Source organism: Myiozetetes cayanensis, unplaced genomic scaffold (assembly GCF_022539395.1).
Source record: "Myiozetetes cayanensis isolate MyiCay16 unplaced genomic scaffold, myiCay2020 scf1, whole genome shotgun sequence".
Taxonomy (NCBI): Eukaryota; Metazoa; Chordata; class Aves; order Passeriformes; family Tyrannidae; genus Myiozetetes; species Myiozetetes cayanensis.
The window spans coordinates 87,339,833-87,367,297 of NW_026086604.1; the positions used below are offsets into that span (position 1 = coordinate 87,339,833).

The 27,465-nt window shown below is 42.7% G+C and overlaps 1 protein-coding gene across 1 annotated transcript; it reads left to right on the top strand.

Annotated features, from left to right (window-relative positions):
* Positions 1–560: 560 nt before the first annotated feature.
* On the top strand, positions 561–4,660 carry EDN1 (endothelin 1). The gene is made up of 5 exons (XM_050315859.1): positions 561–786; positions 946–1,093; positions 2,094–2,252; positions 2,525–2,632; positions 3,397–4,660. Exons 1-5 carry the CDS (start codon positions 723–725, stop codon positions 3,533–3,535), a joined length of 618 nt encoding a protein of 205 aa, XP_050171816.1. The 5' UTR covers positions 561–722; the 3' UTR covers positions 3,536–4,660.
* Positions 4,661–27,465: the final 22,805 nt, after the last annotated feature.

Sequence of the window (27,465 nt, forward strand, 5' to 3'; positions counted from 1 at the left end):
TCATCCCTGCCGAAGCGACCCCCCGTGTCCCACGACCAGGTTCTCCCCCAGGGGAGCATAGTGAGCGCCGGGCCAAACACAGGGTCCTGAGCCCTGAAGCCCTGAATCACTGAAACCCTAAAGCCCCGTGTCACCGAATCACCGAAGCCCTGAACTCCTGAATCCCTGAAGCCCTACATCCCTGAAGTACTGCAGCCCCGAATCCCTGCGGCCGGGATCCCAGATCCCAGGATCCCAGATCCCAGGATCCCAGATCCCAGATCCCAGAGCCGCCCTCAGGTGCGATGCGCGGGAGGGGCGCCCCCTGGCGGCCCCCGGCGCGCCCTCCCGCCCCGGGCGCCCCTGGCCCCCGCCCCCCTCCCCGCCCGCCGCCGCCGCCGCTCTTGAAGTTCGCAGGCGATTTCCTTTCCAGCCCCGGCCTTATCTCGGCCCGCACGTTGCCGCGCGGTGACTAATAGCAGAACAACATTGTCTCGGGATAAAATAGCGCCGGGGCTGTTTACCCGCTCCATGGGGGTTCGCTATAAAAGGGCGCCGGGGACCGCCGCGCCAGCCAGACGCGCCGGGGCGCACCGAGCCGCGCCACGCAGGGCACCCGCCACGGCGCTCAGTCCCCACGCCGGCAGACACTTTCCGCGCTTTTTTCTCGACTTTTGTTAATTTTTCCCCCCCCTTTTCCACACCCCGATTTTTTTTTTTCCGTCCGCCCTCCGCCGCCTGCTATGGATTATTCCCAGATGATCGTCTCGCTGCTCTTCGTGCTCTGCCCGGGGCTGCTGCCGGCAGGTAGGTGCCGGTCCGCTGCCGCCCGTGGGGGATGCTGCGGGGCCGCAGCCGGGCTCCGTGCCGGGCTCCGGGGAGGGATGCCCGAGGGATGCTGCGGGAGGGGATGCGCGGTTGCCTAGCCTTGCCGCGGGTGCTGAGCTCTGCCGCTCCCTCCCGCAGCCCCCGCAGCCGAGGTGGACGCCGCACCGCCCCCCGCCGCCGCCACCGCCGCGCACCGCCGCGCCCGGCGCTGCTCCTGCTCCTCGCTTCTGGACGAGGAGTGCGTCTACTTCTGCCACCTCGACATCATCTGGATCAACACCCCCGAGTAAGTGGAGCAAAGGCGCGTCGGCAGTTCCCCGGCGCCGGGTTACCCTTTGGTTAGGAAAGAGGGAAGGGAGGGGGGCGTGAAGGGAAAAATTAAGAACCACAAACCTCCTGCAGAAAATGGGAAGGGAAGGAAGGAATAGTTCTTTGCAGTTTCTCCTATTGCTTTCCCCCCTCACCGATCCCACTTTTCTGCCGAGTTTAGCAACGAGACTATTCACCGGGAGAAAGCAAACAGGATTTGACCACTTAGCAGATAGCTTCTAATAGCCCTAACACACCTGCCTTCTTAAAATCTGGGCAGGAGTATTTCCTTTGGGTGCTGCTCAGCAAAGGCTGCCGTATACTTTTTGGTATGAATCAGAAGCAGACAAAATGCCAAAGGCATGATTTTGCCAGCCTGAATTTGACCACTTTTCTTTCCAACCAGTTAGGAGGCTGGAAGGTATACTCTGACACCGGGGGGGGGTATAGGGGGATGGTGCTCCTAGCTGCCTTTTGCTGCTCTCTGCTGCAAATTAACACATCCCACGTATTAACAGGATTATGCATAGTACCCATTTCTATTCTATCCTCACCAAAAAGTAGTGAGCCAGAGCCTAACCTAACGCTGCAAACACTGGCTGTGGTGATTTGTTCTGCTTCTGGGTTTCTTATGAGCGCAGAGGATCTATTCCTCACTTTTATTGCTTCTTTCAGTGTTGGCAGTTGCCAAAGTTCAAAGAGATGAGGTTTTATTGCTTTCTATCGCACAGGGAGGCACAGCAGCCTTGTGAAAACACAATTAAAAGGTCATTATCCTTGTCAGTAGCCATGCTAATGAATATGTTGCAGGATCATCAGAAGCATTTGCATTGTAATTGTGACTAACGAGGCATTCCCAATCCCATAACCTTTACTCCTGCAATCAGTCCCATTGATAAGGTTGTCCAAAATACCCCAGAGTGCTTTGAAGGTACAGAATTATTTGAATGACTTTCATGTTGTCCCTTTGATTGTAGAAAGACTGTTCCATATGGTCTCGGAGGCCCTTCTCGATCCAGAAGATCACTGAAGGACATGGTGCCAGAGATACCCACTGAACCCAACAGCAGATGCCGATGTGCAAACCAGAAGGACAAGAAATGTCTGAACTTCTGCCAGACAGGAAAAGAACTCTGGTACGTCTCTTGTTGCTACTCTTTAGAAGGCAGTGCATGTAAAAGGGATGGATTGTGGTACACTTACTCCTTTTGGCACCTGCTGAGAGAATAATCTCCCCAAAGCCTTGCCTCCTACCTCATAGTGCTCACACTGCTATGATACATAATATGGTTTGTCCCAGAAAGATCGCTTCTTACATGCCTTGAGAAGGGGTTGGTGAGATGTCTCACCTTGTGGACTGCAGACTTGGTTGTTTTTTTTAACAGCAGCGCCTTTTCCCTTTTAACAGGGCTCAGTCCACCGTGGAGAAAACCTCACATCGCCGCATCAAAGCCGGCAAGTGCATTGCACCCAAATGCATGAACCGACAGCTTGTTGACAGCAAGAAAATGAAGCGGTGAGTTTCGCCTCATCCCATTGTAGTTCCCCGAGGCAGCAATAGAGAGCACAGTTCACCTGCCTTCGGGTCATCGTGGGTTTAGCTGGTGGTTTCAGCTTGCGAGTTACAGAGGATTTAGTGGGGATACCTTGAGAGCTTTTCTTCATGCACTGGGCTTTTAGCTTGTGAGGAAAAAGGTGCTGAGCTCTGCCTAGCATCCTCTGCTTTGCAGTCACTGGTCGGCCATATGCCCATATAAAAGTATGGCATACAAAAGTTTGCCAGTACTAAAGAAGACTCTTTAGTTCTGCTTTCACATGCAGAACAGAATTTGTGGCAGCAGGCAGCCTGATGATTTTGAGTGAAACTTAAGCCCTGGAAGTCTTAAATGATTTTTTGAAAAGGGGCTTGCTTGCTTAATTACTTGAAAAACGCACACCTTCTTGCAAGTAGGATCAAGTTTACCTAAAAGAAACAAAATAGCCAAAAAGAGTAACACTGGGGACCTCTTAACTGCATACAAGCTATTTAAGGAAGTCTAGAGCATCTTTATTTGAGTCAATATTTTAACTTATATTAATGTTTGCATTGAAATTATGAGTACAATATTTCAAGTGGCTTAAGTTAGCCAGATTCTGACAGAGGTAAAGCAATCAACACTTTATGAGGATCCCATGGAAGAAATCTAGACTGAGGTTTATTTGATCAAAAACTGAATGTTTACACACTGGAGAAGCATCTTCATTGTCACAGCAATAAATGTATATTTCTTGGTTTTGCAGGCTGGAAGCCATTGGTAACAGTATCAAAGCTTCCTTCAGCATTGCAAAGCTGAAGGCTGAGCTCCAGAAAGGGCGGAAGCTCAAACATAACAGGGCGAACAAGAGGCAAAGCATCTGGGAAAACCTGAAAGCATCCTAGTGGGAAGATCACCTGAATCTTTCTCCAAAATGCTTACTGACAAAACTCTCTCTTGATTCCAACATTCCAAGATGGTGAAGGGCCTCTCTGTCCAAATGTTTGCCCAGAGGAGCAAAATGCTAAGGAGGCCCTGTGTTTGGAGGTATAAAAACAAAGGATTTCATCATTTTCGGAATTCAGATGGATGGGTTGAAGGGAAATCCACAGTCACATACATGAAAAGACAACTGTCTGAAGAAACATCTGAATATTGCTTCTGGAGACTTACCCATCGGTTGGGAAGCTTTCAGGGTCTACATCAAAAGCCTCTTGCAAGGAAGAGCTCGCAGATGTGCTTAGCAGGGTCAGAAAGCAAGATCTAAGTGTACAACTTCAAAGCGAAGAACTCTACCTTTTGATTAAAATGCAAAAATGAAAGCCACAGTGCTACTTCAATCAGGACTTACTGCTTATATACATGTCTACCTCGCGTACTGTTTGTTGCACTCCTGCTAGAGTATTTTTACACCTTGTTATTGCCTTTACTAATCAGCTGCAACCCTTTGCCTTTTTCAGAAGTCGAGTTTACTTGTACAACCAGAGTTATCTGAATGTGGGTTAGACACTCTGGTTGTTTGCATAGTCAAAGTCACTTGGTTTGGGATACCAAAGGACTCTTCAACACAAAATAAAAGTTAGAGGACACTACTAGGTTTCCCATAACAAGGATATTTGGCTAACTGAAGTTCTAATAATAGAAATTGTTGTGTCTTACATGCCACCAAAAATGCACTGAAGTGGGTTTGTACCAGAGGCTATTGTAAGATTTATTCAGGGCCTTGTTTGGTGGAAATAAATTGAAACAAAGGGTTGTTTTGAATTAAAAGGCTAATATTGGGTGAATGTTTATAGCAGTGAATTTGTTCACATTGTTGAATTTGCTGACAGATTGAATCTTATGTGCTTATTTTTTGTGTCTTGTATTTATATTCACACAAGTTCCTCATTATATTTACCATGTTGAATACACATTGAAGTAGGCCATATTGGTCTATGCATGTTTTATGTATTTCTATATGAAATTGGGAAATGCTTTATGCCTATCAAGGTAAATATCTTTGGAAATAAATATTTTTAATTACTGTATTTGCTTGTTTTTCCTTAGGCTGTGTCTCCATGATCATGGAGGTAAATTGCCCCACGTACAAAGCTGACCTAGGTGAAGTGTGTGCACATGATTGCCCTTCTGTCGGGTTAGCCAGACCACAGCACATAAAGTTCGTGCCAGATGTGAGACAGCAGATGATACTTGTTCTAGCTTCAAGCTTGCTCATCAACACTTCATGGCAAACTATAAATTGGCCAAAGTAATTTATCCTGCTCACATGGCTGATGTCTTTTTCACTCAATAATAAGACATCTAATGTTGGATTTACTGTACCATTAAAATATGGGCAATAGGGATCTGGGTATAGATGAACTGGAGGAGAAGATACACACTCTGGATGCTCTATGGGCTCTCTTGGACTAGGTAGTGTTATGTTGCTTATTATCATGCTGTCCTAAGAGTGTCAGCCCAGCCCATGCAAGTTAAAGATGGAGACCTCAATGGATCTTCAGTGGGGCCCAAGCCCAGGAAGGAACTAGAGCAGCAGTTAAATTTTTACGTATCTCCAAACATTGTCATAAAGTAGTTATACCTAGAAAAGATGCTTAAAGCAAATAAATGGACTTAATCATCTCTGAACCTTTAGGGGTAAAAAAAAGTACAAGAGTTAATCCATGCATAAAACTGAGTGGTCTGGGATTTTTTAAAAACAAACCTTTACAAAGAAATACAACACAAGGAGTGTGACACGAGCACTGGCAGTCACCACTGAAAATGTCTGAAATTGTTCTGGATTTCTTGTCAATATTAATTTCTTTGCAGCATTTTCACACCCAAACACTCTAAGGCTGAATAAAACCCATATCATGTTTTCTTCACACTATTCTGCTATGTATTGGAGCAGCAATTCAGTGGGGAAATAGCATTGCTGACAGCTCTGGTCTGACAGGAGTGCCTAGCCCAGGCAGTGGGAAGGAATGGGGAGCCCCTGTGCTTCTGCAGGGCAGAATTCAGACCCTGGAGCTGCCCTTTGATCTCTGCATCACCCGCACTTAACTGCTTGGGATGTGCCTGGATCAGTGACCTCTGTCAGGCGTGAAGAGACCTCACTAATGCTCCCTGATTTTTCATTTTTTGTCCTACCAGAGGTTGCCTTTGGCAGGGAAAATAAACAAGCAAGTAGTTAAGGCACTACCTTTCACTCAGCCCAAGTGACAGCCAAGCAGGTGATGTGGGATGTTCCTGCTAGGGAAGGACAGCATCCCATCCTAGTTGCTCCTCTTTTGTCTTCCAGGATGAGGAAAGGATCAGTTCTGAGAGTGGAGGAGCACTGCAGCAATGCCTGTGCTGTTATTACAGCTGGTTATTTAGATTTGGTAGGTGGCTGTGCTAAATTATGTCATAGGTGGGCTTTAGTAACCCATATTCCTGGCTAGCTGCTTAAAAGATTCTTGAGAGACCACCCTAAAAATAAACCTGTTCCTTCTAGGGTTTACTCTGCTCATGCTTGGACTCAAAATCTGGCTTCCATTCTCCTCTCCTCCCCAGGAAACTGCATCCACTGCTGGCTCATGCTGCAGCTTTGTGTAGTGATGGGCACCCAGTGGCCTTTCAGGTTAGGCACAGTCTCCACCATCATGCAAAGTAAAGTAAGAACCCCACACAGCGCTGAGCCTGAGGGGCAATACAAAGAGCAAGGAGGGTAAGATGCCCTGATGGCTGGGGCTTGGAGGCTTTGGGAAGAGTGGCAGAAGCCATTTTGTGCTGCCCAGCTGGCTTCAGTGGCCTGATGGTGTGCAGCAAGGGTGAAAGGGGAAGCACCTCTGCTTCTGCCCCCACCTTCACTATTTGCCTTCTGGCATAGAAGCATAAAGTGCAGCTTACCCTGGTTTGCATTAATGAGCTGGACTGAAAGCCAGAATGTAATAGTCTGTTTGTCTCACAGAATAAGCCAAAGGGAACATGAAGCATTTTATCTTATGGCTGGTTCATGTACAAGTACCAGAGTCTGTCCCAGAGGTTTGCTCCTTCTCAAAGTGAGCTCCATGACAGAGAGAGATTCAGTAACTTAGGCTAGAGCCCCCAGTGAAAAAAGAGAAGCATGGTATGTGCTGGGTTTTATGGCATCGAACACAGAGCAGTATAAAAGTACATTCTTACTTGTAATAAATGACCTGAATGAAAACATATCCTACCTGAAGCCAATGGAAACATTGTGCTGACTGCAAAGGCAAGGCTGCAGAGTCAGGGCTCTCGTTCTTCTAACTAGAACTAATCTCACTTCTCTGAAAAAGCGAACCTCTCATGATGGTGATCTATCTCATTTTTAAGCGAGAGGTTCTTATAATCCAGGAAGAAATTTGAGAAGGATAGAGGGAAGCATGTAGAGAAGAGGGCCACCACTTTCCAGTGTGGCAAAAAATACACCTAACATATGACTGAAATTCCAGCTCAGATCAGAAGCAAGGAAATGCTCCATTCCTTAGCTGTTACCAAAATATATCACCCTCCTCTGATTTTTCCTGGGTTCAGCATGGTCATTTCTGAAGTTGCAAAAAGTTTCACAGGAAAAGACAACTATTCACTAAAATTAAGCTTGGTGTACTTATTTTTATTCAATGCTGAGTGTAATTCTTTCTTTCTCAGCTGGTTTATTTTCATTTTCACTGGATAAAGGCTGTTTTGACTATAGATCAAAACATGGTATACAATAAAACAAAGCTTTGACGTGTGAGTCAGGCTTCAAGTCAGGAAAATACTACAATGCTACTGAAATTCTTTCCATCTTATCTACATAATTCTGACCTAATTTTTCCAGAAATGGCAACTCTAATCTGCACCATGTTATCATAAACTGCCCCTAAATAATTCACGCAGGATGTCCTAATGTTGCCTATAGAAGTTACCAAATGCCAGCCTCTTTGTTCGTGTTTCCTTACATTAGGATAAATTTAGCCACCGCAACACACTTCTATATTTACAAACACAGAATGAGCTGGATAAACCACTGTTTGAATGCTATCTGATGTTTACTTTCTTCACACTCAACTGTTTGCCTCTGTGTATATAAAACTGTATCAATTTTGACTTGGCCTGCATCAAGGCACTATTATTAGGTTCCTTGGGGAGAAATCCAGCTTCCATCCTCAGCCAATGTCTTTATTTAATGTACTGTTCTTCCTTCGTGACCTAGGAAACAAAAGGACAGACTTTTTGATTAATTAGAGGAGAATGCTTGGAAGCTGTGATGCTAAGTGTAAGTATGCAAAGAGACTGAAAGCTGCAGATAAAGTACAAAGATAGTGGCAGGATCGTTTTTCCTGTGGTAAACATCGTGCGAACGACATTTCAAAAACTTAGCCAGAATGGGTGTTCGTGTCTTTCTTTATTTTATATCTCTGATCAAATCTGGGTTAGGTGAAAAATTATAGGGAAGCCTATTTTGCTCAATATGGTTAAACAATCAGTCGGTATGTCTTAGCGGTGTGCCGGAGACAAGCTCCTCTGCTCTGATCAGGTCAAGGAGACCTGAATTCTGCCTAAAGTCCACTGATCCAGTCAGCCAGCCAACAATTTGCTCAGCTTTGGAGGCATCATTTATGCCAGCGCAAATGAGAGCAGAATTTGACCTAGAAAGGCTTCCTTCTTTCTGGTATCACTGTGCTGGGAACAAGCAGACACTGGTTTGCTGATGCTAGTACAGGCCTTCAGTGGCTCTCGCTGCTCTTGGTCTGGGTTTGGGGTGCTTTTGTTGGTTGTTTGGTTATTTTTACTCCCTGCAAACATTTCCTAGTAATAAATTAGATAAATATCACTTTGGAAAGCAATGGGGCAGTTTGCCTCTGGCTCAAAAACCTGCATTCAGAAATGGATGAGCCCTGTGGAGTTTGCGGTTTCATTGACATTTCCAGCTATTTTGGGGACTGCAGAAATTATTTGAGTTCATCAACTGTAATTCAAGCCCACACTGTTGTTGTTGTGTTTTTCCCTCCAAGGAAATAAAAAAAAAAAAAACAACCCTAAAACTAACTTTTTTCCTAGGTAAAGGAAAAATGTGTGTTATGTGCCAGCCACTAGAAACAAATCCAACTTCTAGTCTGGCAAGAAGAAAGCAGCACTGTATTTTGGTCATATATATTGGATTTACATTTTCCTCTGCTTTCTTCACCTCTTTTCACAAACACAATTCAACTGAGGACTGGGTGAAGTGTCCATCAAGAAAAAAAGGCAGTGCTCTTGTGCAAAGGTAGCCACATGCATTGAATGTTTGGATGGACCAGAACTTCTTTCTCATTTTTCTTTCAGTCCTACTGTTGCAGGAGATTTGTTTTTCTTTTGCTTCATATTTTAATCTTCTCTTATTTCTAACAGAAGTTTAAAGCAGTGCTATTCACAAACTAGACAGCAAACTGAAGTTGACAGAAAAATTGGACAAATGGTGCATGCTGTATTTTATCAGAAATGTGCAGGCCTTTAAGGTGTGTATTTGCCCGTGGAAGAATTTCCCTTGAGTAGCATAAACAAGCACAGAACAGGAATCACGATATTACATGCTGGAGAAGTGTCTTTAGAGTACCCCCGGGTTTTTCCCTCATGACTGTACCTCTCAACTGACCTGAAAGGAGTCTATCTTTCCTCATACAAGGAGTGCCCAGCACATCCATCAGGCAATTGACTAAATTATGCGGCAAGGCAAGCAGAGATCAAAGAACCCACGCTGCTGAAAAGAGTGACCATCCATGGGCTGAACTGAGCCTGCCATGCTCCATGCAGCTGCCAGCATACCCTCTGGGAGACAGGAGACAGAGTGCCTGCAAGTCACAAGCCACACCAGCAGCCCTGATCAGTCCGCTGGAAATGCAAACCACCCGTCCCACGTGGCTGCAGGTTCACGCTGGGTAAAGCCGTGTGGGTGGTTTTGTAATGGTAGCTGCTCTTTCCATACATATCTTCTCAAAATGACCCCACAGATTTTATCACTACCTTATAGCAGACTTTTCTGAGAAAGCATCTCAGCTGGGAGGCCTCTCCAGTCATCCCAGCTTCCCTGTGGATGGACTAAACTGGCATTATTCAGGTGAGTTTGGAGGAACACCACTTATTTCACCACCCTGGTGGTTTTACAGTGAGTCAGTCATGCAGCAATAGCCTACAACTGTGAAATCCACAAACACCTCAGCAAAGGTCCATGTTTCTTTCATGTAATCACAAGAAGAACATTTTTTTAATTTTCCCAGAAATTGGACTCCTCTGTCTTTCTAAAATCTTATGGCTCTTCCTGAGGACTTGGCCTACTGTTTTTTCCTTCTGGATCTCTGCTAACCATTATGTCATTCTCAGTACACATTCAGCTGGACACTTTGCAAGCTCTGTGCTTTCCAGTGGCTTCCAAATTTGCATTAAGGCTATTAACTTAATTTTACTTCACCCTGAGTCAGCTTCATAATAAGCACAAGGATGCCTTTCAACTGGCTGAAAAGCAAAGTGCTCACAAATGTCGTCCTTTGCCCTGAATTGGCAATAGATTATGGATTACTGTTTCCAGTGTTGACCCTTTAGGCAAGTCAGAAAGTTGGCTGGGTATTACTGTACAGTAAAAATTTATTCTTTGAACTAACCACTTTCTGCTGAGTAATTATTTTTCTCCACAGACATTTCTATAAATGTCTATACTTGCACAGGGATCAACTTTCTAAGCAAACTACAGTCTTTCCTTTATTTTTTATTTTCACACAAGCATTGCCGTGCTGTCCCTGTGGCCAAAGATAACTTTTGTGAGCTGCTTCTATAGGAAGCTGTGATAGTAGCTGTTTCTTCAGCCTGTGATCCGTGAACTCCTGAAGAACCATGAGATGTAATTAAGGGATGCAAGTTCATATGTGCTTTACAACAACCTGCATATGTGAAATTCCTGGAAGAGTTTGCACTTCCACTGGAAATTTTTTGATGGCCCACATTACAAATTAATTAAACTTGTGGTTCTCCATGCAAAGTAGGTTTGAAAAAAGGCTGCAAAATGAAGCATAGGAATGGGCAGAATTGAGTCCAACCAAGTAGTAAATAAGAAAGATACCCTTATTCTAAAAATATGATTGTATAAATAAATATCAGGTACTGCAAAGTGTGTGTGCAATCAAGTGCATCAGGGGAAATTTGAGGCATTTACCAACCCTGCATGTGTACTTGTAAGAATGGAAATATGTGCAATAATGCAATGTAATGTATTGCGATGAATGTCTTTTCGATGTTGTACAACACATTTTGGATCTACTTCCCACTGTCAGAAAACTCCAGAATCAAGGGGCTCTCTGCCTCAATATCTGGGTTTTTTTAATCCCTATTTAAGCTAGCAGAGTTCTGGTCAGTATAGCGAAATTCCATAGGTGTCCTTGCAAAGGACACAGCTTTTCTTAGCACCCTTCCCAGGCACTGCTACACAGAAGGGTTGCTTTTGCCCAGGCTTCTCTGTTCAATCAGTTCATGTTGCTTATATGTTTGGGTTGGGTTTTTTTTGTTTTTTGGTGTTGTTTTTTTTTTTTTTTTTTTTTTTTTTTTTTGTTGTTTTTTTTTTTTTTTTTTTTTACTATGAGGTCTATAAGAAGAGAGTATATTTGCCCTTGCTTTTCCCTCTCTGGACAGCACAGTTGGGAAGCTCTGAATGGTTTATAGGCTAATTCAAAACAGACCACAGGTTTTGGTGGTGGCTTTTTTTCCCCCCTTTTTTTCCTTCTTTTTGCTGCATTCCAATTTGTTTAGCTGCTCGGCAGGGATTTGACAGGGACATTGTAAAGGACACAAAGAATCTGTAGCTGGGGTGACATTAGTGTGCTAAGAGATGCCTCCTTTTCACCTGACAACCTAATCAAATTGGATCAGGTATCAGGACTAACGAAACATTGGAGAACATGAAATATTTAGCAAATGAGTGACCTGCACATCCTACCTAGCCCTGGCTACAGTCACAACTTTGCAGGGGAGCTGAAGCAGAACTACCCTTCTATCTCCACCTGACAAGCTCAAACAACTGATAAATTACCAGAACTAATTGTTGCCCTGACAGGCCTTTGATCCCTGGAAGAGTCAATTTATAAATGATGAGCTCCTTTTTCATGCCACTGCTGATGGAGCCGTTGAAATAGCTATAAAATCAATAATCCTTGAGGTCTTGGGATCCTTTAGTTTTCTTCCATTTATTCAGGAGACAGTTCAAAGTATCTGTAAATGCTCATTTCCGTCTCCTCCCAGCACCTTACCCAGAGAACACCAGGCATTGCTGCAGGAGCGCGGCTTGGTAAGGGCAGAGAGAGAAAGCATCTGAGAAGCAGGTCAGTCTAGATAAACATCGAATAGGAAGCAGGACAGTCCTCCTGTCTTACTCTCAGTTCCTTGGGATGGTCTCTCTAGGAGGAGAAAACTGTTAAAAACCAGTGCAGTAAGGCAAGGAGGGGAAATTTTGGATGATAAGCAGCATCATGGAGAATAGCAGCACCTTCAAGGTGGCAGTGGAATCGAAATCCTACTTGTGGCTCCCAATGTCCAGCCCCTACAGGGAGCCCAGCTGGTCTGTTTCCAAGGACATGCTGCATCTCCCAGAGGCAGAGCTCCTGACTGACTGCCAGCACACATCTCCTTCACCTGTTGCCATCTTGTTACAGCACAGCAGAGACCTGGGTGACAAAATTCTGCTATGGCCTCACCCGCATGTGGCCTTAAGTGTCCAGAGTCCACCCTACCCAGCAATGATTGTACTTTGCTCAGTGCAAAGATGGTTTTGCTCATCTGGAGGAATGAGCCAATATTTAGCCAAATAGTGTACCTATAGGAGAGATCTCATGTACAGAATTTGGTCCTAGACCTGTCCTGCAAGAGCATGTCATGACAACCATATGATGGAGAACCCAACAGAACCTCATCCTTGGGCTGTTTAAGCAGATTGCTGGTGTTTTTACAGCAGAACTCTTTACAGAGTGGTAAGGATAGTCCAGAGGTCATGTTTCTCTTGCACAGTCATTTGGTGGTTCCTTTTTTATCTCTGATGAGACAGCACTTGTTAGAAAAATGAAACACCACAACCCAAGTGTGTGCACGAGGTTGGAGCTACAGGCAGTGTTGACTGATGCTTCACTTTCTGTTCTCCCCTAAAAAACTTCTACACAAATGCGAGGTTTTGTAATGAGGTTCAAGGTGGTTATTCCAGGGCCACCTAGGGCTTGGCTACCAAGGCTTGTCCTCACCATAGGCAGAAGAGGTGTTCCCTAAGGGTGAAATTCCCCTCTGGTGTCCTCCAGACTGAGGAACACTTGGACAGAGTCACAGCATCTGTTACAGAAAGTAAAAACTGAGACCTTATCAGATTTGACTAGCTGTTACTGAGAGAAGGACATGGTACATGCACATGGCTTATACAGGGAAATCCTGCTCTTGTCCACGTGAATCCTTTGCTGTCTTACCAGCCTTAGAAGTTCTCCAGACCTTCAGCCTGCAGGAGTATGCAAGTGATCCATAGGGAGTTTTTTCTCCAGGCCACAAGGCCTCAGGGCTGGGAAACTTGATCTGGAGGACAGCCCTAGTCACCATGCACTCTAGGGAGCTACATCTTGAAGAGGTAATAAGACAGAGGTGGGGATGATGCAAGAGTGAAATGACTGAAGAGACTCAGTCTGCACAGCCTCTTGTGGAGAGTTACTTTCTGACCCTAAGGGTCCCATGAAGCTACGAACAAAGAACTGCCTTCCAAAACAGAAAGGGTAAAAAGAATGCACCAAGATGAGCAGAGATTTGTGATCAGTTCAAAGTTTCCAACCTGGTATTAATTTAGTGGCAATTCAATAATGAGCAATTTATTCTCAGTATGTTATTCACCTAAAGTACCAGTATGCTTCCAAGCTGAGTGAAGGGTTTAGAAGCAGACATATTTGCAGATTAGCATCCACTAAGCCAGCAATGAGGGGGGGAGAAAGGTGAGTTACAGACAGCCTTATTTTATGAGAAATGGTTAAGTGCAAAAGTCTAGGGGATATTCTCCAAGAAAATGAGATTGCTCCCAAGACATCATGTAAACAAAAAAGAGGTGGTTATGAGCCAGGAGGACAGGTTGATATGTAGAGGTCAGAAATAGGATGGCAGCAAAATATACAGGAAGGATCTACTGGCAAGGTGGAAACAAGAGTGGGAAAAAATACCTGGTTTAATCCCACTTAATTTACATAGATCATTGATGCACCAGAACTGTGAGGATTTTTTCGCTGGAGACATCTGGCTTTCTTCTTCAACCTTGTGAAGGAGCCTATGGAGGAATATCCACCTTATCCTCATGGAGTAGCATTCAAGGGATAAAACCATATCAAACAGCTGGAAATGTATTCCGTATCCAAGTTTCTTAAGGGAAACACAAAATTCTCACAGAAGAATAGCAGGACAGCTATTTATCAGTTGTTTTCCCATAGATAAATAACAACCTTCTGGTATGTTTTAGGGGTAAGCAGGAACAAGGTGCACTGTGTAACAGCTATGCAATAAACTGAAGGTGTGGTGAAGGAAATAGCATAAAGGAAACTTTCGGCAGGAGAAACTTGTCATCTTAAGCTGAGTTTCTAGGATAGGTGTCATTACCATGAATTAACTCTAGAACATCCTGGGGAGGCAACAAGACAGAGGGAAGAAAGAAAAAAGAGAGAAGCTAGGCTGAGGAGAATTTTATTTCCATGAAATGTTGAATGAGGCAACCTGACCTACCTCCCGCACATTGCTGCGCTGACTCAAGAGGAAGAGATTACTAGTTTCAAATACCACACTAAGAAAAAAAAAAAAAAAAAAATTTCTTCATGCTTTTTTCTGACTTAGTCAGCTATTTGAAGAACTTAGAACACCCAGATGTTATTTATATCTCACACTTCCAGGACATTTTTTCATTGGGAAATCTTGGAAAAAAAAAGAGGAAGAGTAAGGTAACTCAAGGACAAGTTTCAAGAATAAAATTATCAGAATTTAGTAATTTCATTGTGGTTAGAAAAGAGTAGAAACAGTACTGGACCTGTAGATCTCAACAACATCAGAGTACATGTGAGGATCTCACTGTAGATCAGTTCTCACTGTACTCACTCCCAGTCTGAAGAAACCTTGTGAATGCATTCCATGTGTACTACCATCAGAAAACCAAATTATTTAGGCAGCACTGGCCTACTTCTCAATGTGAGTTTGGTTGGTGAGAGAGTCAGGATGGGTAGCTGAAGTTTCCAGAGTGGTAACAAACGTATAGGACAGAACAGGCCCAAGTCCAGTATGCTCTACCCTGAACTATGTCGGTGAACAGTTCTGCTAGCTTTGAGCCATGTGGGTGCTTAGTGAAACCTAAGTGACTTTCTGTGCTGAAAAGAGAGAACAAAGTTGTGAGATAGGGCCGCCTTGACTTGCATTGATTTCTCATTAATGTTTGACAGTAGAGGGTACTGCCTGCTGCTGCAAAAAACTATTGTAATGGTAAAACATGTTCTCCCCCTGATCTCTAATATTCACACCCAATCTCATGTGAGATGTGTGTCTCTTGTTCCTTTGGATAATCTGAAATACTTCTTTCTCTTCACTGGATGAGATGATCAAGGTACAGGTAACTTCTAAATTGATTTTGACCTTCCACTGCAGATGAAAACAAGAAAGAGGACAATAGTCTATTTCTTGTACTCTTATGAACAACTGCTCCTAAAGTTTTGTTGGTTTGTCTCTTAATTCAGAGATCTGTATACAGCTGCAAAGGTGGAGCAAGTTTAGCTTATCTCCTGTCTGTTTAATGAGCAGTTTACTTGGTAGAGGTGCTGCTCTCAAGTTCACTCATGTTTGTATTTTGCAGCACTGCAATGACAAAGAGCTCTGCTGAGGTACAAGGAACTCTGTTACTCATTGGTGGTGGTTGTGTTGAAAAGGCTGAGGCAGTGTCTGTAGACACTGAGGCAATGTATTGAATGAAGAATAACAGTAAGAATGGCACTTGCTAGAAGTGAGTTTTCCAGTCAGGCATTGTCTTCTAACACATCCTGGGTAAATGGTGGCACTGGCATAAAAAGTAAAAGAAAGTGGTTAGAGGGATAAAAAAACATGGTCCAAGCAATCCACTTTCTGAAATGTTTACAACTACGGGAAAGAGCAGAAAAGAAAGGTAAACAAGGATGGCATGGAAGTTGCACACTAAGATTCCAGATGTGTCACGAGAAGTCCAAGGTACTAGATATATAGGCTGGCTGTAAATTATGAGGCTAAAGCCCCTTAAGCAAGCCCTGTATCTGTTGTATTCTTCAAGCCCCATTGACTTCAGTGGGACTTTGGTTTTTGCAAAATAATATCAGAGATGACTTTTCTTACGGGCTTCGAAAATTCGTTGAACTGGGGTGCAAAATCATAGACAGACTCAGCCCCCCTGTTCATATCTCCCAGTGAAATGCACCATTACCAAGAATTAATGTAGCTTTTTTTCCAGCTGCTGATATTAAGCCTTCCAAACTTGTCTGAGTAATACTAACATTTTTAAAGTGTTGATACATCTCTCTTTCCCAGTTTATTGTTTTATCTTTCAAGAACTTAATTTTGCTAACACACTCATAACGGTTTGCCATTCAGCTCCAGATAGTTACAAGTGACAGGGACAGTTGGTTAAGTAAAAGGGAGATTTGAGTCTTCAGCCTTGACCCTTAAATGCTTGCAGTGACATCTTAGATGTATGTAACCATTTTTTTCCGGTAATATTTCAGTTAAAGCCTGATTCCCACTAATTTGTTTGGGAAATTTGGTTTCAAGCTCTCATTCTTCCTGCACAGTTTCGCTGGGTTGCATCACAAAAGATAGATTTCATTATGTAATTTTGCATTCAGACATAAATGAAAACTGATGTGCAAAGCTGAGTGAGTCGAAATGCTTCTGTGTTGCATCTCCAATGTGCAGTGCTATTATGGGAAAGAGAGAACTGGTGAGAAATGAATGCTGTCTTAAAAGAAAGATTTCAGTACCAGAGTCCTTAATTTGGAACAAAGTAATGCTGACATAAGACATAAAAATATTTTCCGTTGTGAATCAGGTGCCTTGGCCAAGTTCTGGAAAGAGCTGAATTCTTTTTCTCTTTATGTTTGAAAATGAAAAAATGTACTGTTATCAGGACTTGACATAAAAATAGACGCATTTTATTTAATGTGTCAGCACTCGCTTCTTTTACAGCTCCTCAGTATTCTGAGTGTGTTTTTTCTGACTTGCTAACTAAGTTTCCAGTGCAATTGAGTTACAACTCAAGAACTTGGTATTCAAGGTTGCTAAAATTTTGCAATTTTGTGGTATATGAATGCACCATCTGTTCTTCCTAATAAGTAGCTATTTTTAAATCATATTTTATATGGTTTCTGCTGTTCTTTGACAGAGGGTCTAAGAAGCAGCTTAGTAAACTCTGACACATCAGACAGAAATAACTTCAAAAGAGTTTTGATATATGTTTCCCTCCAAATACAGGAGTATTCAGTCAGATTAATTTATTCATAATGTATGTTGTTTAGCAGATATTGACACACAAGGCAGAGAACTCATTTTCAGAGGTTTGTTTGACAGACCTGGTGCATGATTTCAAATAAAATACTTTTTATGAAGTATTTAACTCTCTGGGAGGAAAAAAAGGCCTCAAAGTTTGGGTGTTGAAACATTTTTTTTAATTTTTTTTTGAGGAAACGAAAGATACAGACCTTTTTCTTCCAGGACTCTCCTATATCATTAGTGTCCTCTATATTCTTTTGCTACCATTTTCCTTTTTTCTCCTGCAATTAAATGGTTAAATTGGGGGAAGAGGGGAAGGAAACACAAATAAAACTTGAGAACAGAGAAGGGAGAAAAGTTTCAGTCCTGGTTTGTTGTTAAAAATAGGCCAGCTCATTACAATGATAATCTCCCTTGTTGCAATTTTACTGGTGTAGCAAGAGCAATTTTTTAGAGAAGTGATAGGAAAAAGTCACTCTATTGCCACCATGCCTCAAGGACTCTACTCCTATTTCAGGTGATCTTGATAATTTTGCCTAAGTAGGAAAGGGAGACCTGGGAATAGCTATGCAAAATGCAGCTTTCTGAAGATGTCAATTTTTGGAGAAAATGCAACAAACTAAGGGTTCAGTCTTGCCTCCCCCTTTTTCTCACTCGGCTGCATCTCTCTCTTTCAGTTTCTTGGAAGGCACCATCACTCCCCTACTGCAGTCTGTTTGGGATAGAGTCAACAAATACATGGGAGCTGGATTCCACATCTAGAAATACTCTTGCCCACAGGTCCTCAGGGATGCCCACAATTGGCAGGAGTGGCAGGCAGCCCACCACACCAGCAAAGGGACTACTCAGGTCACTCTTCAGGGATATCAGAGGACTGGGAGGGGTGTTTAGGAATAAATCAACAGAGAGCTCAGAGAACTGAAGAAGTGAGACAGGGATGGAACATACTCATCTACACATTGAGTTGCAGCTCTGATAGGAACCAGACATGAGGCACTTGGGAAAATTAGGGCATAGAACATCTTTGTCCAGCTTCCCTTGAATATGTAATTTCCTACTCAGCCTGCCATTTCACAGATGTGACTTTTTCATAGTGTTCTTTCCAAAAGAAAAAAGGTCTGGCCCCCAAAGAAGATTTACCACAATCCAGCCCCAAGTGTTCCCCTCTAGCTGGTCTCTCTCTTCCAGCTGTCCATCTCTTGGTTTTAATGAACTGAAGCCATAACAAAGTCCAGACAACACAAGGGCAATTCAGTACTGAATTTCTTTCAACAGTGCTAATTCCTCTGGCCTTTACAGGGGCATTGAACCAGAAACACACCTCAAATGGGTAGAGGGTAAAACAACCCAAACAAACAAGTAGGGGAAACAAACTAGAAGGTTAAAGAAAAGATAACCTAAGCTTATTCTTGGGAGAGTGTTTTCTTCCATCTCAATTCACCCCATGGCCAGGCAGGTCAGGACTGCTGGTACTGGGTAGCTCACTTGTGAAAACAAATATTTCCTTGTTGGATAAAGTGCCACACTGTTGATATTCAATGCCTTTTCAGGTTTTAAGGCTCTCACCACCAAGTAAAAATCATCCAGGCTAATTAGGATGTGCAAGTCTTTTGTCCTGTTTGTGTTTTGTGTACCAATGTACGTGTAAGAAAACTGGACCTCCAGGAGGGTGCAAGAACATGTGTGAGAGAGAAAGAAGAGGAGATAAATGACTGTGTGAATGCGCAAAAGACAAATGAATGTGTCCATGTCAGCAACAAAATGAGACCATGGAGCCTTTACTTATCATTGAAGATATATTAGAAGATTTCTTCTTTTAAAGAATGACCAGAATGGTACATGATTAAGGAATAAGGATAACAAGGCATTTAATTTCTATAACTCATTCCAGAAAGTTATATAAATCATGATGTCTGTTCATGACTTAATCTGGAAATGATGAAGAGAGATAAGAACACAAGTCGGCAGCTTCTGCAAAGTAATACTCAGGGCTCTAGATTTCTTTCCTAGCTGGAAGTCAGGCGTACCAAGAGACACTGTGTGTGCAGTGGGAGATGCTGTCTTACCTGGAGGAAAAATACCATCAACTACAGCACAGGTTGAGGTATAGCAGCAGGATTGCACTATCTGCCTGTGTGCAGCAGCTCCTGGCTCCCACCAAACCCAAAGCTGACCAGAAGGTGGGAAATAAAAGTTGCTATCTTTTATAGACACCAGCCACAAAATACTGTGACTCACAGATGATTGCTGGCCCTGCTGGGTGCTGTTCAAAATCTGACCAGCCTTTGGCAGCCCTGTGGCAGGTTGCCTGCTACTGCAGGGCTACCCATAATTTTTGGACTAGAACTGACTCAGTGTTAAGACATGACTCTGTAATCTGCAGGAAACAAAGTGTCAGTCCTTACCTGAGATCATCAACCCAGTCTATGCAGTCAGAGGAAGAGCTCTTGGGTTAACAGTTTAACTCTTAGTTCAGCTCGGACCTGACATAGTATCATTCAGGCAAATTATTTCTAATGCCACTGTGGGGTTTCCGTTGTACTCTTTCTCGCCAAAAGAGGACTCTTCTGGATATACAGGCACACACTGTTCTATAAAAATCAGCAGGTTTTTTTGAAAATAGCACACCACTGTTCACTGGCAAAAAATTTTAGTCTCCTTCCCTGGATATACTCATAAGCCGTCTGGACACAATCCTGAGTAAAATGATCTAGGGGACTCTGCTTGAGGTTGGACTAGAAGACCTCCAGTTGTCCCTTCCAACCTTGTCTGTTCTATGACTCCGTGATCTACAAGCTTGCCTATGGATCCTTTACGCAAATCACTAAATCTAGGGCGCCTATATGTAAAACTGAAGGAAACAAAAGACCAAAATCACTTTATTACAGTGCAAGTCTACAGCTGAGCAAAGGTTCTAGGTTCGCAGGCAGGAGGATTCATTCATGCTACTAACTACATTTCTGAAAGGCATGCACTGACCAAGAAAAAACCAAAACCCTCTAAAAATAGGAAGGAAGATCTTCTTCTAGAATGAAATATACTATTTTTATACACCAGAAACCAGAGAATCACTGAGGCAAAACAGCAGCCATGTAGTTACTGAGCAAAGCAAACCAAGATGTTAATTAAAATGGTTTTGTTTCTAGCAGTGAATGCTTTTATGTTGATAAAATCCTTAAACAGGGGCGTATGCTGGAACTGTGATCCCCATGACACTCCAGTTTTACACATCATGTACTGACATAGTGCTGCAGCACTAACTGACACTAGCAGGGTGAAAAAATAAAGCTTTTCTTATACAACCCAAAGTTCCTATACAGCTGGTTCAGATGTATGATGACGTAAAAACGTGAGAGACACTCAGACCTGTTTCTCTTCACTGTTTCTCCAGGATATGTTTGTTGGGCATGTCCCAGATGTGTTTCTAGTGGAACACTAGTGCTGGTTGAAGGCCCAGATGTTTCCTTGCCTCTTGCTGTCTGAAGTGAGAGGCTGTGCCAATCTGTTGAGCTGCAAGCCTGCTTACTGCCAGGACAGCTGAGCACAGATCTGAGATCTGCTGGGAAGAAAACTCCTAACAACTTCCTCCTGTCAGAAGCCTCAAACCCCCTCAGGAAGTGAGGAGGAGCAGCTTTTGATTTTATTTCCCTTATTACTCAGATGTGACCTGATTCTCCATTAAAAAATAATTACATTTTTTTCAAATGCTGCCCTTAAGTGGAAGTCAGCACTGTCAAGATGATGTGCAGAGCATGTACCTAACCACAAGCACATACCTAAATACATTTGCATGTATTTATACCATCAGTGCACTGAAGGAAAAAGGCTCTATGTCTCAGAATGTTTTCTTCCATCTGGACCAGGATTCAGGCACTTGCCCAGCTGTAGCATGCACTTACTAGTGACCAGAGGGTTTGTGAAATAGCTAAGACAGAGTAGTTGAAGTGCAGAAAGCTGGGATCCATAGTATTAGGCTCATTTATAGAAGGAAAATTAAGAGCTTCTTCACTAGAAACATATTTCGCCATTCCTGTCCATCAACCCAAAAGCAACAAATGTGTTTTGGAGGTCTGTTGTTTGCCAAGGATTCAACATTTTCCCCTGGTTTATACACACTAACAGTGGGCATTCACATGAGGGCACTTCAATAATCTGATTTCAGACTTGTTAACTTCTGCAAGAAGATAATATCACAGCTACACGTATTTCTTAGGAACACCAGCACAAATTGTTCCCCCTCTTGAAGGCCCTGTTCTGCAGTCTGTATAGATTCAGTCTTTAGCAAAAGTCGTGGTGAAATCAGTGGGTGCTCTTCTGGAACAATAATGTAATAACAAAAGGAAGGGACCTTTGCTTGATTATCCAGTTATTTCTGCTCTTTAGAAAACCTGGCATAATTTCAGCATCAGCTAACCACACACCTGTCCCACACTGTGAAAGGAGTCACTTGTATTCTGCACCACAAACCATGTAAGAATACTTTGACTTTCCTGGGTCCAAAATGGGTTTATTCTGTCAGAAAATAAGTGCATGAAAAAGGACACAGAAAATAAATTAAAAAGTATTGAAACAAGGTGCTGTAACTGAGAGAGCAGAGATTTGCATCGCTTACAACCTTCTGGGGCCTCCTGACTGCTTTCTTAACCTCGTATTTTTTTCCCCCTTAAATTGTTGCTATTTCAAGCACGAAAGCTCAGCCTGGGCCCTACTAGTGACATTGAGCAATTTTGGCTCTGCTTAAACTTCAAATTCTTCACCAGAGGAATTTTGCTCTTTTGCAGAAATGACAAAATGCCATTCCTGATCAAGGATACAAGTTTCAACAAATGTTGGCAGGAGTGTTATCCCGTGAGAACAGCAAATACGAGAGCCTTGCACAGCGTCAGAGCTTTCCTGTCATTCTGATCTGCTGTGCTGCTTCTGAGAAATCTGTTAGTTGTCAGTATGTACCTCAGCTACTTTGTTAGCCTCACCTGCATGGTTGAAATAGCTGCTGTATGTGGTCTTCTGTAAGAAAGCAGCACATGAATTGGGAGTTTTTTGCTACTTCACCAGAAAATGAGACTTTTCACCAGCTAACAGTGCCTCCCAAGAAATGTCAGCCTCAATTTCCTTGTGGGCAGTTTATACATACAATAAGGGAACTAGTCAAAGTTTTCTAGTTCTCTGTTTCACCCCCAGAGTATCCTCAGTCCTATTCTAAAGTACACCAGTTAGCCAAGCCCTCTGTTACTATTTTTCCAGGTAGTTTGATGCTTCCAACAAAACCTACAATTTCTTCCCCATGGTGTGTAAGGTTCACAACACACAAATTTCTACCACCTCCTTCAGGGATTCCCTCATTTCAGGATGTTCCCGGAAAACTGCTTTCTGAGCTGGTGTTGCAAGAAGAGTCTTACGATACAAAAAAGGAAGAAGCAGAGTTGGGATACTTCTTCTGTGTTTTCGGTTGTTAATGCAAGAATTCACAGTCAAGTGACTCAGGCATCACTTTGTATGATTTTTTTTTTTTTTGTAATTTTTTATATGTATCACTTTGTATGATATTTATTTGTATGATTCTTAGTCTTTTAGCTAACCTCTGCCTTATAGTAATTTAAAGAAAAATAAAATTTAAATTCTTTTTCCAACACACATTATTTGGTAATGTGGGAGACATTTGTGACTGTCATGTATGACCTCAGCAAAACGCCTTGGAGAAGGCTACCCAAAGTTATTTTGCTGAAGTGCTTCTCTCTGTGGGAGGTCTGAAATGTTTGACTCAAAAGCTGTGATGCAACAGCCTTGGGGAGGAGCAGAAAGTATCCTGCATGCCTGCACCTCCCTGCTCTCACCCGGATCAAGTTCCACTTGGAAAGTTGAATCCAGAAAGGTACATAGATACCCCCAGAGCAATGGGGAACAAACGTTATTAGCTGGGACAGCGAGTGTGAGCCTTTTTGCATACATCCACCATAAAAAAAAGTCTCTGTTTTTCTGTCATTTTCTGTGCTGCTTCCAAAATAACACATGTAGGTACAGGACCGACTGCCTATCATTGCGACTGGTGACTTATTCTGAGCAGGGCATGGTAGTTAACCTGTTACAGTAAGGTCTGCTTAACAGAGTAATGTGAAGGAGTTTTTCCAGTTGAAGTTACTTAGGGAAACTTGGTATATATGGGTAAAACACGATTGCTTGAGTTGATTCGATATTTAACTTAAAGCCCAACACAACCATAGGGCATCCCTGAATACCACTGCATTTCAGCTGGCTTCATACACAGATCACCCTCAAGGCAAGTAATGAGACATCTGCAACAACAAGAAAAAGCAGTCAGGATCCATTATGGGTTGTATGCCACCTGAAAGATGGCTATAAAATAAGGACATAAATTTGTCTCATGCATTAAGTCAAATCATTCGTGGCCAGCAACAAATGTTCAGGGAAAGAGCGAAGAACCAGGCAAGCACACGGCTGTCTGTCATTATAGCTTATGGTTACATATATCACTTTGTATGATATTTATTTGTATGATTCTTAGTCTTTTAGCTAACCTCTGCCTTATAGTAATTTAAAGAAAAATAAAATTTAAATTCTTTTTCTAACACACATTATTTGGTAATGTGGGAGACATTTGTGACTGTCATGTATGACCTCAGCAAAACGCCTTGGAGAAGGCTACCCAAAGTTATTTTGCTGAAGTGCTTCTCTCTGTGGGAGGTCTGAAATGTTTGACTCAAAAGCTGTGATGCAACAGCCTTGGGGAGGAGCAGAAAGTATCCTGCATGCCTGCACCTCCCTGCTCTCACCCGGATCAAGTTCCACTTGGAAAGCTGAATCCAGAAAGGTACATAGATACCCCCAGAGCAATGGGGAACAAACGTTATTAGCTGGGACAGCGAGAACCTTTTTGCATACATCCATCATAAAAAAAAGTCTCTGTTTTTCTGTCATTTTCTGTGCTGCTTCCAAAATAACACATGTAGGTACAGGACCGACTGCCTATCATTGCGACTGGGGACTTATTCTGAGCAGGGCATGGTAGTTAACCTGTTACAGTAAGGTCTGCTTAACAGAGTAATGTGAAGGAGTTTTTCCAGTTGAAGGTACTTAGGGAAACTTGGTATATATGGGTAAAACACGATTGTTTGAGTTGATTCGATATTTAACTTAAAGCCCAACACAACCATAGGGCATCCCTGAATACCACTGCATTTCAGCTGGCTTCATACACAGATCACCCTCAAGGCAAGTAATGAGACATCTGCAACAACAAGAAAAAGCAGTCAGGATCCATTATGGGTTGTATGTCACCTGAAAGATGGCTATAAAATAAGGACATAAATTTGTCTCATGCATTAAGTCAAATCATTCGTGGCCAGCAACAAATGTTCAGGGAAGAGTGAAGAACCAGGCAAGCACACGGCTGTCTGTCATTATAGCTTATGGTTACATAGCAGGATGCATGTTCCAAGTTGGTTTGGTTTGGTTTGGTTTTTTTTTTTGGTTGGTTGGTTGGTTGATTTTTTTTATTTTTTTTTTTATGAACTACTTTCTACCTTTGTCACAAAATCTGGAGTGGCAAGGAGCTCTAGAGCTTGGCTATGCTTGTGCAAGAGAAATACTTTCTTTTGTTTGTCTTAAAACTTCTGCTTGGTAGGAATAGGATAGAGTCCATACTTGGGAGGTTTTGGAAAGGGGAGCAAAGGCAAGTTTGCTGAGGTGAGTGCTCTGCTCTGAAAAAGTATTATTCCTTGTCCACAGACATCACTAGCCATTAAACACATTAGTTGATAGCTTGTCAGATACAAGATAGATGCACCCATCTAATCATAGTTGGTAACAAAAATTATAAAATATGAAAGAGAGCATGAGACTGTTCAACTAATTGTTACACACTAGCAACTTAAGACAGCTAGATTAGTGAGTCCAGTGAAAGCCTAGCACAGCAAAAGTATTCACAGTAGGCTGACGAGACTTGAGCCCACAGGAAGAGAGACAATTATTGTCATTAAAACCAATGTAGTGGCACTTATGACTTGCATGTTGCCTGTTTTCACTTCAGCTGTCAGTGCCTCATGTACCTGGACTAGGGAAAGAGTGGTGGGTGACAGCTGATTTGTATATTCCTATCTTGTCAGATATTCTGAGTGCCCAGATTTATATATTTTTATTTGTGCTGCCTATGCAACACCTACCTTTCCAGTCAGAGGGAAGGAGTGCCCAATGGATGCAATTTCCGTGGTCTGTGAAGAAAAGACTGCACTCAGCAATCCTCTCACTAGTATTATCAGGATCTTCTGTAGAAGAGCTCATCAAAGAGTTTTGTGCTGGAGGACAGATAGGGCTGCTTTGAGACGCTGTGCTTTCAGGCTAAGCTGCTCCTCACTACAAAGGATTGGTGCCGACAGGGTTTCCTGGCTGCTGAAATGCAGAGCTTTGCCAGTTTGCATAGGAAGAGAAGACCAGCCAGGTCCCTGTCATCACAAACAAGCCAAGCAGTAAATGTTTAATCTCAACAGAGCCCTAGAGCATCCTCTCCACATGCCACTGACTATTAGGGGCTTCAAAATAGCTTCCTAATACCCTCTGACAAACTAAAACCTATGGTAAAGGCTGAGAACCCATACAAATAATGTAGTATGTAAAGGGAGAAGAAGAGACCCATGGGAAGCCCATGTTCAGAAACAATAATGCAGTAGGAAAATGTTACTTAAAAGTCTGAAATAGCTCTAGGAAGCAGGTTGTATCTCACACACTGCAGAAGAAAGCGATATTGCTCTCCTGGAATGGCCTTCCTTGGCCTCCAGTCAAGTATTTGGCTTAATCCAGACATCATGTACAACATGCTCTACAAGTTTTGAGGCTACTAGGATTTGCAATACATGCTGCCATATCAGTAGTATATGTAGAAGCTGACTTCTGGGAGGAGTTTGATGAGTTTGACTGCAGTGTTGAATCTTCATCTCCTCCTGGGATTGCTTCACTGAGCCCAGTGTTTCCATGAAGCTGAAGTCAGGGCAGCTGTGCTAGCTCATGCCTGCTGTATATCAGTTTAAAACAATGGCAGCTTACAAGCTGGCCGGTGACTGTCTTCATTGTAGTTGCAATTAAACCTGGAGTTCATTAGTATTCAAAATTATTTTATAGATTTACTTAGGTAATTTCAGGCATTTGCCTTTTAAGACAGATTTTCCTTGCTAACCATGCATACATCCATTTGAGAAACTCCTTATTTCTTAAATGCAGAATTAGAATCTAGATTTTAATTTGAAGTAAACCTTCACGCATCCTCAGTTGGAGCAAAAATATTGCAAAACAGCGTATTTTCTCACATTTTCCCTGTGGTATTTTTTTGGTGGTTTGTTTTTTCCCCAGTCACAGAATTTGCTCTCTAACTCTAGAGCAGAATCACTGTGTGAAAGTTTGCTACCTGATACTGGTGAGGTTATTGGCCACTGGGTTTGTCTAGTGTGTATAACCATTATGCAAAGCTGTGCAGCATGTGGCAAACACAAGTTAATCACAGATGCAGTCCTCAGAAAGACATGTGATTCCTCTAGTTGAGGACTCTCCTAACTAAATTTCTTACTTAAAATAGGGATTGAATAAACAAGACTAAATCACCTCAGCCCAGTGTCTTCTGCAGTCACTTGCCTCTGGGAAAACTTCATGTCTGCTTTATCACAAGCCATTTCTAGTGCACATGACAAGAAATAGCCCAGTGTGAGGCACCTCACTTTGCTTTTTATGGATAGTTAGCTCCAGACTTATGTCTGGACATTTTAACAAGCAAAATGGATCACTATGTCATTTGTGAGCTGTTGCTTATGACAGAGAAGAATCATGGGTGGTGCAGTGTGTCTATACAGGGTTGTCAATGTTAGATGAACAGTTCAGAGGCTGCTCTAACTTTCCTCAAAGGCATTTATTGCTACAGCTGCTTCAGAGCACAAGGCTAACCATAGTGAAATTCTGTCTCTGTCCTGAACTGAGCAAACGAGAGAGTAATCCACACATAGGGTAGTGAAAACAAAACAGAGTGAAAATATGGCAGAATCAGAATTCCCAAGTCATTTACCTTGAGTGGAACCAGAGTGTCCTTATTAACAGCTGGCATTATTTTGCAGGGCAGCAAGTACAATATAATAGACCAAGGCAAGGGAGAAGCCAAGTGCCATAAAATTATGTTGCTGTGAGTCAGCTGCAGACTTGATTTCATCATCCTAAATATTAAAGGTGTCAAATGTCTCTGCAAGCTGATATTGGTAAAACCTATTATTTCTTTTGAAAGAGTGTCTAGCAACTGGTGAGACTTGCAACAAAGCGCTGCCCAAAGACTCTTTTTGGGACTTGG